This window comes from Ammodytes marinus, assembly GCF_949987685.1.
Source record: "Ammodytes marinus genome assembly, chromosome: 7".
NCBI classification, from domain to species: Eukaryota; Metazoa; Chordata; class Actinopteri; order Uranoscopiformes; family Ammodytidae; genus Ammodytes; species Ammodytes marinus.
Genome location: NC_137211.1, coordinates 12,566,794 through 12,581,273, shown reverse-complemented (window position 1 = coordinate 12,581,273; position 14,480 = coordinate 12,566,794). Strand labels below are relative to the sequence as shown.

The 14,480-nt window shown below is 42.2% G+C and overlaps 1 protein-coding gene across 1 annotated transcript in view; it reads left to right on the top strand.

Annotated features, from left to right (window-relative positions):
• Positions 1 to 437: 437 nt before the first annotated feature.
• The window catches only part of LOC307253055 (low-density lipoprotein receptor-related protein 1-like), an 87,368-nt gene continuing 73,325 nt past the window's right edge, over positions 438 to 14,480 (top strand). Inside the window, exon 1 of the mRNA XM_080030897.1 lies at positions 438 to 1,013. Within this exon, the coding sequence (XP_079887023.1) occupies positions 941 to 1,013 (73 nt within the window). The 5' untranslated portion in view covers positions 438 to 940. The remainder of the gene's footprint in view (positions 1,014 to 14,480) is intronic.

The window sequence follows — 14,480 nt, the reverse complement described above, 5'->3', positions numbered from 1 at the left end:
CAGCAGCAACAACAACAACAACAACAACAATAAAGTTTGACTCTTGAAGTTTGAATATCAATGTTGATAAAAAACAAAAAAGAAGCAATTATGTTCAACAACTGTGTCAGCAACATTCCGTGATTAATAGGGTTATTTGGCCTAACTAATCGGCATCAGTTGATTTTGTAACAAGAAGAAAAAGTCAAGGAATTTGTAGAAATATTGAGCCAACATGGCTGTTCCTAGAGTGCCAGTTACATCCTTGCAGCACCGCCTCTCTCGTCTCCCACCTCCACGGTTGACGAAAAAGCGCATGAAATAGGAGAAAAGGAGGAGTGTTAGGGCATGCGCAGACGGCGCCCTTCGCTTAGTTATCCCATTTTTTTGAGGAGTCGAGCTTACGTCACGGGCTCGTCCACAGTGCAGGAGCTTGAGATTCACCATCCACTCACGCAACTACAAGTAGCTTACAGGGAGGCATTGGCGCTTCGAGTGAAAAAAAAACGCTTTTACTTTTTACTTTTGTTTTTTCCCCCTTTGGTTACGGAATGAACTGAACGGAGCCGGTGACTGCGGCGCTCCTGGACGCGTGGACGATTCTGGTGGCATGGTTGTGGTGAACTAAAGACCCCAAGCACAGCGAGAGACACACAGAGAGAGGCAGACAGAGACAGAGGTTACGCTGTGCATCATGTTTGAATCCCGATAATCAATTAGAAATCTACATGACTGTGCTGCTGCATTGCCTATAGCCTCGCCAGGCTGAGCGAGCCTCCCTGCACTGAAGAAGCCCGTCTGAAGCGGCCATCGTGCGGGGCTGAGGGTTCTCGGACAATCGCACCCGGACCATTGAAGGGGTTCGGATGAGGTGGTTGATCGGGTCGTTCGGTTTGAGAAATCCGGCCAACTTTTCCTCCATTCCTTTCTAACAGCAGTGCCATCGAGCATTGCTCAGGAGATGGCGATGAGGTTGTTCTTCTTGGGATTTATACTCTGCTTGCAGGTCGCATCCCCACACGGTGCAACCGTAGGTAAGAAAGCCTGTTGTGTTTAGTCTCGTATGGCATTGTGTTAGGCTACTCGAGAAAAGCATGACCACTTCTTGTTCTCCCTGCAAAGCATCTGTGCACAGGCCCAAGGTTCACCAGAGTTGGAACACCACCACCGCAAATGGGTTGTCTCTTTATGATAACACGGCGTGCCACCAGGCGGTCTCCTCAGAGGAATGGATCGTTCATTTGGAAAGCTTTTAATCAGAGAAAGAAGGCTAGTGCACAAATAAGCAGTGCGCTGATTATAATGCTGTAAAATCTATATGTCTGTCTTATATATTTTAGCAGTGCTCCTGTCTGAGCAGACATAATGGGCCTGTCTGCCTGCAAGGATGGCACACAGTGAGGCTATTCACCGTTGTTATATTCAGCAGGTAGCCTACAAAATGCAATGACATTTGCTTGAATGACCCATTTCCACTAAACGAGATAATTTCTGTTTTCTGCGAAAAGAAAAATGTTCATATCGATGAGTAGGCTACGCTAATCAATTATCTGTATGGCTACAGCGGATGTCTACCGTTCAAACTAAACATGCATGGTGTTTTTCGTAACCTCCCTTATTCATAAAAACTGAGAAACGCGTTTAAGTTCCACGTCAAACCTGCGGGAGCTATCAGGTCGGATCAGCTTTCACGTTTGTTTTCAGTTCTCTGGCGCATGTGAAAACAACAGTTGTGGCTGCTCGTAAAGGTGCAATCTCAATGGCGCGGCTTGTCCAGACGTGTAGCGTCAGTGGCAGCTCTGGGAATCACGGTTTATTAGTGACAGCCAGGTATAGCCTGCTGTCTGAGTTGCCAGTGCAGTTATCCTCTTGACGTCCTAGGAGCTCCTCTTTAATACCCAATAATGAGAAGTGAAATGCACCATTGCTCTCATGGCATAGCTTTGCAGACCTGTTGAGCAAAAACAGATTGCTATTTCTTCCCTGGTCACCTGATGGGAAACAGGGAGGCACAAAAATAGCACATCAACTTTTATTTTCTAGCCTTCAGATATTTCTTACCGCATTGAATATTCAATTTCACACGTGCACAAATATTATTATGACCCAGGAAGCATATATGCTACATTCAGAATGATATTTTCATTCATCCTAAACAAAAAAGAAATGCACTGGTATTGATGTCCTCTGCCTCATCCAGCACAGGCCTGACAGCCTTGTATGTGGATAAATATTTCTAATATGAATCTGACAGTTAATTACTCTCCTGAAGTCCATGTTTACTGTCGCCCCTAAGGAAAAGTGACACATTAAAACAGCTAACGGTAATGTCTTTGTTTTAAAGCACTCCTGCCCCTTCTCTCAACATTTTCTATTCAATCACAGCAAAAAGTAAAGATATCAGTCTTGAACTCAGAATGAGATAGTTGGTGCTCATCTTGAGGGGGAATGCTATGCTGCCATTTCCAAGCGTTTCACAGTGTCTAGAACAGCTGTACATTGCATCATTGCTAAGCACAAGGAGACAAATTCTGTTATAAACCAACCTGGGAAAGGTCTAAAGTGCAGGATTTCAAAGACTTCGGAGACGTAATCAATTTGACCCCTCAATTTTCACTGCATTTGGTATAAAGCAAACCTGAAGATTCACTTTAAATTCCAAATAGAAACAAAAAGATTGAAGAATGTTATGTAAAGTTTCATGAATTAAGCAAACATTTGGCAGAACTCTACCATAATTCCTTAGGGGGGGGGCTAACAATTTTGACCTTAACTGTACATAATTTCATTAGTTTTTTGATGGAGGCTGTTTTGTGCAGAGTGAAATCCATAGTTGAAGTGAACAGGAGTGGGCAAGCTCCTCCCTCCTCCATCAGTATGTAACATCTGGACGCAGGGAGACCATTAATCCAACTTAGATGTGACTGCAGGGGGAAGAGCTCAGGGGTTGAAGGCGGGTGAAGCAGAATGAACTCCAAGAATCAGTCTTGGATACTCCTCCTGAAACTGACTTGCAGTTACGTCATAGGGAGTCGGGATGGAAATGATATGTGCGCTGCTATCTCATTAGTAACGGTTGGATTGGCAGCCTCCCATTGGAGCAATGCCGGCCCAGAAAGAGGATTAACGGTCAAGTGAGTGGATAGACAGAAAAGGCCTACTTCTTGGACCGGATTTGTCTGGATCACCACTGGGGGGCTGGGGTTCTCATCGTGAATTTACGAATAAGAGAAGAGTAGTGAGGGGAAGGTCAGAAGGCCATAGCTAACATAAACACTGGACATACCCGTTTGTTTGTCATTGATCTTCAGTGTTGATGAGAGAGTTTATTCTTGTGTCACTTAAAAGGTGTCATCCTTAAATCCAGACCAGTGCCGCACAATACTGAGAGCCCAGTAGTTCTGATGACGAGTCCATGATTTATAAGACGGAAGATGAAGAAGGGTGAACACAATTTGAATTGATGCTTGATCCTAAATGTGCGATTATTTACATTTTGGAATGCAACTGACTATCCCTCTGTTTACGAGTTAATCTGAAGATCCTTCAAGTATTTCATCGATTTATTGGTTGGTCTACACAAGATGTAAGAAACATTGAAAACATTTTCCTGCACAAATTTCACGCAGCCCAAAGTTGCATATTGCTTGCTCTGTCCAACCAACAGTCCAACCCAAACCTCAAAGATATTCAGTTTCTAATAATAGTAATGAGAAGAAGACGGGGGGATTCCTGGCAGCCAATTGATAATAACAATTATATTTAGTTTCGACCCTGATCAATCATCAAAATAGTTGGTGCTTCATTTTCTGACTATGGACCAAACGGTTAACCAATTTATGGTTTCGGCTCTAGTTGACATTACCGTAAATGTAAAGCCTTTGTCATTTTGAATGACATTCCGCATGGAACCATGTTAAATTAAATCCTTCATATTTTTACTCACTGAATCATACTATCAATTTGCCATGTGGGCTAACTCTGTTCCTGCTGAGCTAATAACGTATAGGATCCCAAACAGCCTTCAGAGGCTCAAGAATCCCGTTGGAGAAAAAGTGTAGATGTGGGTCAGAGGCTAAAGAGGTTGAATTCCTGAGGAGCCTACACTCTGTTTGCCTGACCTTTTTAATGGGACCTGGCTTTACCTTTTCCTTAGAACTGTCACTGGAAACATCTGCTGGAAAAATTCAGTGACGTTCGTACAAATTCAACAGGTAATAGAACTTGGATTGCTCTTTTCAGCTCTTCCAAGTGGAGGTCACGGGGGAGTGGTTATTGTAACTCTGTACACCTGAGGTCGTCTGTTTATTCGCTCGCATCAGGTAACACAGATCACCCCCCCCCCAATACTTTCCATTCACAGTATTCTCCCAAAAGAACATATGATTTAAAAAAAAAAAGAAGCATAACATATTTGGAGTGAATTATAGCCAGATATGTTTTTATACATTCTTTGGCTTGTGAGCAAACATTTGATGTGAAGCTTATGTGCAAGTGTTCTGCATTTTGGTCGTCTTCTTGACCCAGGGAAAACATGTGTGTTAATAGCAGCCAGTGGGATTCTTGATCGTAGCTGCAGAAAAGATCTCCCTTTTTACTTATTCTACTTCCTGCACTGCATTGCAATCAACTGTGACTAGAGGGTAAAAGCAGATTAACATAAGTGTCTCCAGTGTTGCTCCCCACATTTTGAAGGCGTGAGGCCGCAGATGAAAGAGTGTTTGTTGATTGTGAATAGCAGGGGTGGGCTGTAATTGGTGTTTTCTGCCAGCTACATCACTGTTTACACTGTTTTAGGTCCTAAGACCCCCCCCCCCCCCCCCCAAAAAAAGAGGAAGGAATAGGTTTCTTTAGCAGAATGTGTGGGTGTGCGTTAGTGCAGCTCTGTGATTCATTTGGTTTTTGTTGGCAATATGATCATGCAGTACTGCTTTCCTGTCTTTTTTTTTGAACATGCCACACATGAACATAACACATAGACTCAACAAAAATATAAACGCAACACTTTTGTTTTTGCTCCCATTTTTCATGAGATGGACTTAAAGATCTAAAATTCATTCCAGATACACAATTGTACCATTTCTCTCAAACATTGTTCACAAATCTGTCTAAATGTGTGATAGTGAGCACTTCTGCTTTGCTGAGATAATCCATCCCACCTCACAGGTGTGCCACATCAAGATGCTGATCTGACATCATGATTAGTGCACAGGTGTGCCTTAGACTGTCCACAATAAAAGGCCACCCTGAAATGTGCAGTTTTGTCTCACAGCAAAATGCCACAGATGCCACAAGCATTGAGGTAGCGTGCAATTGGCATGCTGACAGCAGGAATGTCAACCAGATCTGTTGCTCGTGCATTGAATGTTCATTTCTCCACCATAAGCCGTCTCCAGCAACTTCGCACAGCCATTGAAGAGGAGTGGACCAACATTCCACAGGCCACAATTGACAATCTGATAAACTCTATGTGAAGAAGATGTGTTGCACTGCATGAGGCAAATGGTGGTCACACCAGATACTGACTGCTTCTGAGTCCCCAGACCCCCAATAAAGCAAAAAAATGCACATTTCAGAGTGGCCTTTTATTGTGGACAGTCTAAGACCCTGTTTCCACCTGGCATTAATATGTGGTTCTGAGGAATCCGATCGTTATATGTAAATGTAATATGCTTGTTCACACCTGGCCTTAACAATGCGTCTTCTATGCGCGTTTGCGATCCGGATTCGAATTCCCCGCGCTGTATGGAAATCAGCTCGTACATCATTTCCGCTTATACACTCCATCTTCAATGTTTTCTGTTTTCTGTTGTCTGTTTACCTGCAACGGTGCGCTTTTATGACGTGAATTGTCGCGTGAATGAGTACGCGTTTCCGCCCAGTCACTCGCCGCAGTTGAGTGGGCGGGGCCTAATGTGTATGAGATGCGCATACGCGTTTCCACTGTTAATGGGTATGTGGATAAGTGGTCTCAAACCACCTCCGAATGTGGATAATTTCAATGCGCATTCAATGCGCATTGAGCGTGTTTCCACCTGTAGTTAGCGCGATCGGATCCTAAAAACCACATATTAATGCCAGGTGGAAACAGGGTCTAAGGCACACCTGTGCACTAATCATGATGTCAGATCAGCATCTTGATGTGGCACACCTGTGAGGTGGGATGGATTATCTCAGCAAAGCAGAAGTGCTCACTATCACACATTTAGACAGATTTGTGAACAATGTTTGAGAGAAATGGTACAATTGTGTATCTGGAATGAATTTTAGATCTTTAAGTCCATCTCATGAAAAATGGGAGCAAAAACAAAAGTGTTGCGTTTATATTTTTGTTGAGTGTAGATTTATAACACACAGAGTTGTTGCAATGTGTCCCTGGCACCCGGCACAGCTGTGAGAATACTGGCTTTGTAACCCCCATTTTACTTCGATGTCATCCCAATGGTGAATTCTTCATCAAGCTGACCACAGAGATTGTCATATTTTTAGGCTTTTAGCCACTGCTCTTTATGTGTTGCTCCTTTACCGGGTCACGCTCGCATACACCTCCGATCAGATGTTGCAGATGTTGCAGGCTTTGGGCCTTACTGGAGAATCTATTTGATCACGTTCTGCTGCTTTCATGTGTTGTCTAAGGAGGGAATCTGACATATGGAAATATGATTCTAATCTTTATGAACTGCTGCAAAGTGTCAAAGTGGTGTACTTCCATCAAAGTCGCAGGCATTGATCTGTGTTGGTCTTGCTATCTGACACAGTTTATTTTTAAAAAAATTTTATAGTATTTTTGTGCATGGGTCCATGTTTATGTTCCATTCATTTGGTAGATCACAAATAAAAATGTATACTTTTTAAAGGGCATTTAATACTAAGACATATACAACATTACATTTCTAATGCAGTGTTAATATCATTGACTGAAGTGTCTGTAATTTCTGTAAGCACTAAAATAATTGTTTTCGATATTGAAGTTATCACAAACACTGCAGGCAAATCTAATGAGCACTTAATCCTCATGCTGATATTTGAGCTCAAAATGTGTGTTCTCTTTAGTTGGTAAACTGTTATCAATAGCTGTTTGTAGCCTTTAAGTTGGTATTTTTCTTGACTGATTCTGTTATTGCCTTACATCTCTGTTGCATGTGACCAAGAACCAGTTAGACACACTCTGTAGGCTTCTTAACAATACAATCAAGATGTAAAGGGAGTGTGTAGTTCTTGGCTTTCGCTGTGCTTGCCCATGTCCACAACTTCTATTTAAAAAGTGAAGTTAATAAATCAAAGTTGAGTTTCCTTATATTAACTGTGTGCTCGTCAGTAAAAGCTCACTCCCTCATGGTGGCATTATAGTGTGTCCTGCAGTTTGAGAAGCTCTAGGTAAAATTCATACAAAGTTGAGACCTGCTTTATGTGTTACACACAGTCCAGTTATAGGATGACACTACTGAACAAAACGACTCATTTGTGCATCGTTTATGAGTCATTCCTAGCAGTTATTGAGCCAGGGACATTCCTCCCTCCTGCCTCTTGAATGTCAAAAATATTGACTTGCATTATTACAGCAACATTTCATAATTTCTTGAACCCAAGTAACAAGCTGTATTTGTACCTTATTCCTGGCGCCTTGGATGTTTTGGATTGGATTTTTCCTGGTAGCTTTATGGGACATAGTCAAGGCAGGATTTGCAGTGAATGTTATGTGGTCTTTGAGGAAAACCTATTCTGTTTCCATACTCTATGGGTGCCATGGGCCTGTGCTATGCAGAGACCACTGTGCGGGTGTAGAAGAACTATGTAGAAGGCACCACGGGCCACTTTATCTTCATGTCCATCCATCACAATCACTCATTGTGTGTCTTTTACTGTGTCGTCTTTTACTGCTCTGTCCTGTGACGTCCTGCGGAGCCTCATGGGGTTACCGCCGAGGTCAGAGCTGCACCCTTTCTGTTGTGCGATGCCACACACAAAAAAACAAGGCTTTAAAGGCACGGGTAGGTAGAAGGGAGTTCATGCATGTTTCACCCTCTTTGAATTGGCTATTGTGTATCAGGACTTGAATGGCCAGTGGCCTTTGCATGTGCGCTGTGAGCTTGTTAAAGTGCTCCAATGCTCGGCTGTGGCTCGGCTTGACACAAAGCTAAGTGGTTGTTTCCACTGGATGGGCACTGCACAGTGTGGCCAGTGAATAGGTTGATTCAATCGCTGCAGCACTGGCCAGGACACATCCTTTGTAGCACTCGCTCTGCTGCTTCTCATACCAAAATATTCCACATTATACATCTAAAAGGCTCCGGCTTAGTGTAAAAAAAAAGTCCTTCTTCCATCTGAATAATTAATGCAGCCCAAAAATTCCTGAATAACGACTCCCCTCTGCCTTCATTCTCTTGCCTGTGGGCCTTGTTTGGTTTTAATTGTTACTTATTGCATGGTTTCATGCTTTTGAAATACACTGAACACAGAGAAGTAAGTTCACACTTGACCTCAGGGGTCTTGTTGCATACTCTGCTTTTTTTCACTCCCTAGAAAAGAGTTCCACAATGGAGGACAAGGAAGGGCAGAAGGGATGGTTGATGCTTGTTTTTACTTTCACTTCTCCCTGTCACTGCCATTGTACACTGGGACCTTGAGTCTAATTTATTTATTCCTTCATTCAAATCATTTCACATTCACATTTGTGCTGTTATCTTTCAACATCATTTAATAGAATCCATGCTCTATTGCTCGGCTTAGATTATCCACAAGGGGACTGGGTGGGTGGAATTTAAGGATGTGCTCATTGTTAGAGGGAGGCTTGTGAAAGAAAAGGCACATTTCATACATCAATTTGTCTGGTGAACTTTTGAGCTGTATGTGTGTGTGTGTCCGTGTGCCTTTTGGATGACAGTCATTAGTGGTGTGTGATGTCTCTTACCAAAGCAAACTTACAATAAATAAAACAACAAATAGAACCTTGAATTCAATAGCAAACCTGGTTTCTTTGAATCTAGCTACTCGTCTGTAAAAGATTTTCCTCTTTTTTTTCTTAAAGGCAAAGCTATACACGTGAAGTCCGATTTAGAAAGGTGCTGGAATGTGCTGCATGGATCTGGAGTTGATTTGTAGAGCAGGGATGGCTGTATTGGGGTCTCCACCTGGTGATTGTGTAAGCCGCTCAATTGCTGCCAGCCACAAAACTGTTTACAGCTAGCCATTAAGATTGCCCTGTCAAAAAGTTTTTTTCGATTAAATAAAAACCAAACCACACCCTTTTAAAGCCACTACGAGTAACATGGCACGTTGGCGGCCCCTTTGGACAAAAGCGGTAGTATTTTTACGACGCCAGCTGTCGTAAAGCTGTTTTCTAGCTCGTGCCGGGCGTGCGAGATTCAAATGATCAGGAAGCAATATAGTGCATGTCCGTGTGTTGAAAGTGTGAGGGCACCAGACTATTTTCGGCTCTGTGAGAGTGGTTAGTGACACAGCATCAACCAATGCCAGTCAGTGCTACACACACCTGATTGCAATGAGTTGATGCAGTGTCACCTCTCACGGAGCTGAAAGATTCTGTGTCCTCACACAAAGCGAATGAACGAGAGATGGCAGTTAGTATGGATCACGATGAGGTAATGTGTTTATGTTGTTGTAAATAATGACTATTTCAGATGAATAATGGTCATCTGATGATGCTGGTGTGGCAAAGTAAACTTTGTTTTAGTAGGCTACCGCTCATTCATTTAGGAGTAAACACTGCAGTCTAATTCGCTCCCGTGAAATTGTGTATATGTTGCTTGGCAACGCCCTCCCGCCCGCCTATCACTCTCCCTTTTAGCTTTTCTTCATTGCATTTTCTTCGATGGTTCAGTATCAGTCATTATGACGACAAACAACTGTCTCAAACAAGGCTCCCGCTCCCCTTCCCTCACCTGGAGGGATAGGCTTCTCAAATCGCGTTGCTGCGCGACACTGAAATCTGCGACCAATACGGATATGTGACCATAGAGCATGCACGCGTGAACCGAAAATCGGACTGGGTGTACTACCAGACCAAACGCAGTAATAAAAACTATATAAAAACTTCTTTCTTTGCACTGATGGTCTCGTTTGCTGTTAAAGGTAATTTATGATTATGAGAGGAAACATGAGGCTGTTTAAAAGATATTTAAATGTTACTCGGAGCTGCTTTAATTTCCCGTTGCAAACAAAAGGATGACATGACTTTTTTTCTTTTTATATAAGGCGCTCGGGAGGAACGTTTCTATAAGAGCGGGCCTCTGTGTACATTTATGCATTTGCTCACTCGCTCGTGTGTAATGCGTTTTGCCATGCACAGTGCTTGGGGGCAATTTTGTACACACTGTTTGGACAGTGCAGGGCTCCAGTGGCCCTGTATATGGAAATACAGTGTGTGTGTGTGTCCATACAACTGGCAGTATGTGCAAAATCAAACAGAATCAGCAAACTGGAGCATACATGTATTAGGAAGTAACTCACTGATTTAAAGCTTAGTGTGTACGTCAACAATCTGACTTTTTATTGAGAGAAATTTTCATTGAAAAAAAAACACAGAGGAGTTTAGCTGCTCTTCCACAACTGTGCTAATCCCTCTTTTCTGCCCCTCAGAGCACTTCAAAAGAGCAATTGCACTTGAAGTATACCAATTAAAATATAGTTATTAAAAAGTAAAACATTTGTCTCCACTTTTTGAAAGTCACTCCATGTACATCAAGGTTTCAGCACTAGGTAACCATGGGAAAACTATTAATGGCAATTTTCTATCAGTAAAAAGGCAATGTATTTTCTTAGTTTGACAAGATGAGGAAAGAAAATAGAATTATAGTCAATGAGTTCTAATATTAAACCACAAACATCCCTATTTGGTGTCATTGTATGTCTCAACCTCAGTAAGAGCATGAAAACAAAACTGGAATTAGACGTCTAGTTGGGTAGAAAGAAATAATCCTGTGTCTAATTGAAAAATACTGGAGACATTTTTTACTGAGTACAAGCCTTTAGTTGTTCCTGGTCTTACAGTCGCCTCAAGGACTTTCTCAGCATTCATATTTAATGGCTTTGCCGTATTACGCTTCCGTGAAGACATTTTAAATGAAGTACACACACAGTCATTGCAACATATTGTAAGTAAATCAGGCTGACAGAGTGAGAGGGTTTTGGTTTTTATGCAAGACATGCCAAATGAAGATTTACATACATGGTGCAATTCAGAAAAAGATACTTCTATTTCCTATAGATCCTCAAACGTTGGCCTCACTTAGAGACGGTGACATTCCAAAGTCTTAGTTCTCTTTAAATAAGGCTGTGAAAGTGACCTTTTCTCATTTTCTCTAATCAGAAGCAACTTTTACTCGAATGAAACCCCATAGGGTTGTTGTTTTTTCTAATGCGGAGGAAGCAGTTTATCATGTTTTGTTTACGCTGATCTTATCCTAAGCAACAGAAGAGGAGATTATCGTGTTTTTATATTATAATCCTACTGTTTTTGTGGATGGAAAAAGATTTGAATGCTGCGAGATATCCTGCCGTTTAGTCACAGCAGTGTGATCAAGTTGCCTTTCAGCTGTGGCAGCAGGAAATGCTTGAGTTGGAATGGCATTATCAGGAGGGAACTCTGTTGGAGGCAAACACACTGGGCTTAAAGGAGTTCTGTACATGGAGTAGGCCTAGCTTGATTCAGTGGGGATTGATTTTATGCTAGTGGGGCAATCACATGGCCTTCATCAGTCCATTTTGTAGGGTGGAGTGGACTCAAATGGTTTAACATCCCAGCCTGATTTGGACCCTCCAAAATTGTCAGCATTCTGGCAGTAACTTTGGAAAGAAAAAGCTACTTTGCAAGGCTGAATTAACAATTCACATCTCTGTTTGAGATATTTCAGTGGGCTTTGAAAGAGGACTGCTGAGGAGGGGAAGGCTGCCAGTCTCTAAACCCCTCCTCTGCCACAACCTCCAATTAGGCTCAGAGGTTCTCGCCTCTGCGGTCGCATCATGCTGGTGTGTAAAGCTATGATAAAATAAGAACCCGCAATGTTTTATTTCCAGTTTTATGCCCACTCATAGGAAACAACTGGCTCTGCCCAGCTGCTTCACACGCGGTGAGTGGATGGAGGGAATGCCTTCACATCGCAGACCGGCAGAGGTTTCAATGCTTTCACTAATTTCAGATCAGGGCCCAGCCAGTTTGTTGGCTGTTTGTTTGGGTGTTGGTTGTTTAGGCGGATTAAATGGCAACGTTTAAGCACAGGAAAATCCAGTGTATTTACCACCATTAAAAATGTACCAGGACATTGGTAAGCTGAAGAGGAAGCCAACCTAACAAGTTGGCCTCAAGCCACTGCCAGCCTTCTCCTCTCTTTGGTTGTGTGCATGTTGGCTAAACTGATTCAGCTTCTGGCCTCTATCCTTTCCTTTTAAAATGTAGTTTTGTCAGGCTCATCTTGAATCTAAGATCCTGTCAACATTTCTGACATGTATCGCGGCATCTCACGGCTGAGTTTAAAACCTTTTCTAGTCTTGCCTCACTTGGATTCTGTTTTGTAAGCCTTGCCCCTGTCAGTGTGAAGAAAAGAACGGGCAAACGCTCTGCATTTTAAAATCTGCAGTCTCTCCCTTTCCCTTAATCTCCTCAAATGTCAAGGTGATGTTCACATGAGGAGCGCTGCGATCGGATCCCTGGAACCAGGGGCGTTGCTAGAACCTTTTTACTGGGACACATGCCCCAGTGTCGATCTGCTGTGCCAGTAAAAAAGAAAATGTACACCTTTTAATTCACCCCAATATCTGCACATTTCATACACACAGCAGGTATCCAGATTTTATTTTTTTGGGGGGGGGGGGGTGCCTGTACCTTTTATGTAGAGCTTTATGTCTAGCAGGGTCTAAACCCTCTTAGGCTTACAGTGGAAAGGGAACGTGCTTGCCATTGCCTCTTGCTCTCTTGTGATTTCAGTCACATCCCAGCCCCCTTGCTGTGCCCCCCTCCCCCCATCACCCCAAACACCTCCCCTGCCTGCCAAGTACACCAAGTCATCCACGGTGAGAGCCTAGACCCTGCAGAGAATCACAATGAGACCTCCGTTGCGGCCTTTTCTAGGGCGTCACAACAACCTCCTGAATAAAATGAAATATTTATAGATATATATTTTGTGTAGGAGCAAATGTAACCAAGGAATTTCACTTTTGTCCATTTTTGTTTGTATGCAGATTGGAGTTAATCTAGGCTGTTCTAGTGAAGGATTTGTGTCGGTAATGAATTTGAAGTATTCTCTCAATCGTTGTTATTGCACAGGATCAGTTCATATACAGTGCTGTGTGAAAGTTTGTGAACCCCTTGAGCCTTTTGGAATTTTATTTATTTTAACCATTATTAATTAATTTTTATCAATACCAGTATTTTTTATATGAAATAACAGATGTTTGTTTATCAATTCAACATTTTTCTTTTCCAGAAATCAACTGTTAAAACAGATAAAACAAATTATTTGACAAATGTTGTATCTGCAAAAGTGTGTGAACCCTGAGCTGCATTGCTTAAATGGAGCAGGTAAACAATCAGATGGGACAAATTGAGTGATGAAATGGACCAATGTAGTGAGAGATCTTTAGGGAAGAAATTGGGCGGCACTAGATAAAACGGAGATCAAACCAGGTCAGTTTAGGCTCACCAAACTGAACCCATACAGGTCAGACATGCCAAAAGCGAAAAAAATCTCAGAGGATCTCAGGAATAGAGTTGTGATGCTGCACATTTGTCTGGGGACGGCTATACATTTATTTTTTTTAAAAACGGTCCACCGTGAGGCAAATCATCTACAAATGGAGAGCTTTAAGAGTGACTGAATATCTGCCTAGAAGTAGACTTCCTTCAAAAATATCCATAAGCACCACAAAAAAAGTTATTTTTCAGTTAAAAGCCAACCCAAACATTACATCTAGTGATTTGCAGACCTCACTTGCAGCATCTGGGACAGATGTGCATAAGAATAAGAATAAGTCAACATGGCTTTCAAGGGATGGTTGCTGAAGAAGCCTCTATTCTTGTGGCGCTTGAGGATATTGTTGAAGGAAGGCCACTTCTAGGCAAATGTTAAGTCACTCTTAAAGCTCTCCATTTGTAGATGATTTGCCTCACGGTGGACCGATGGAGCTCAAACTTTTTTATATGAATTTATAGCTGTCCCCAGACAAATGTGCAACATCAAAACTCTATTCCTGAGATCCTCTGAGATTGTTTCCCCTTTGAGCACGTCTGACCTGTATGGGTTCAGTTTGGTGGGCCTAAACTGACCTGGTTTTATCTTTGTTTTATCTAGTGGCGCCCAATTTCTTCCCTGAAGATCTTTCATTACATTTCATCACTCGATTTGGCCCACCTGATTGTGTTTACCTTGCTCGATTTAAGCAATGCACCTCAGGGTTCACAAACTTTTGCACATACAACATTTGTCAAATAATTTGTTTTATCTGTTTTGATTTCTGGAAAATAAAAATGTTGAATTGATAAACAA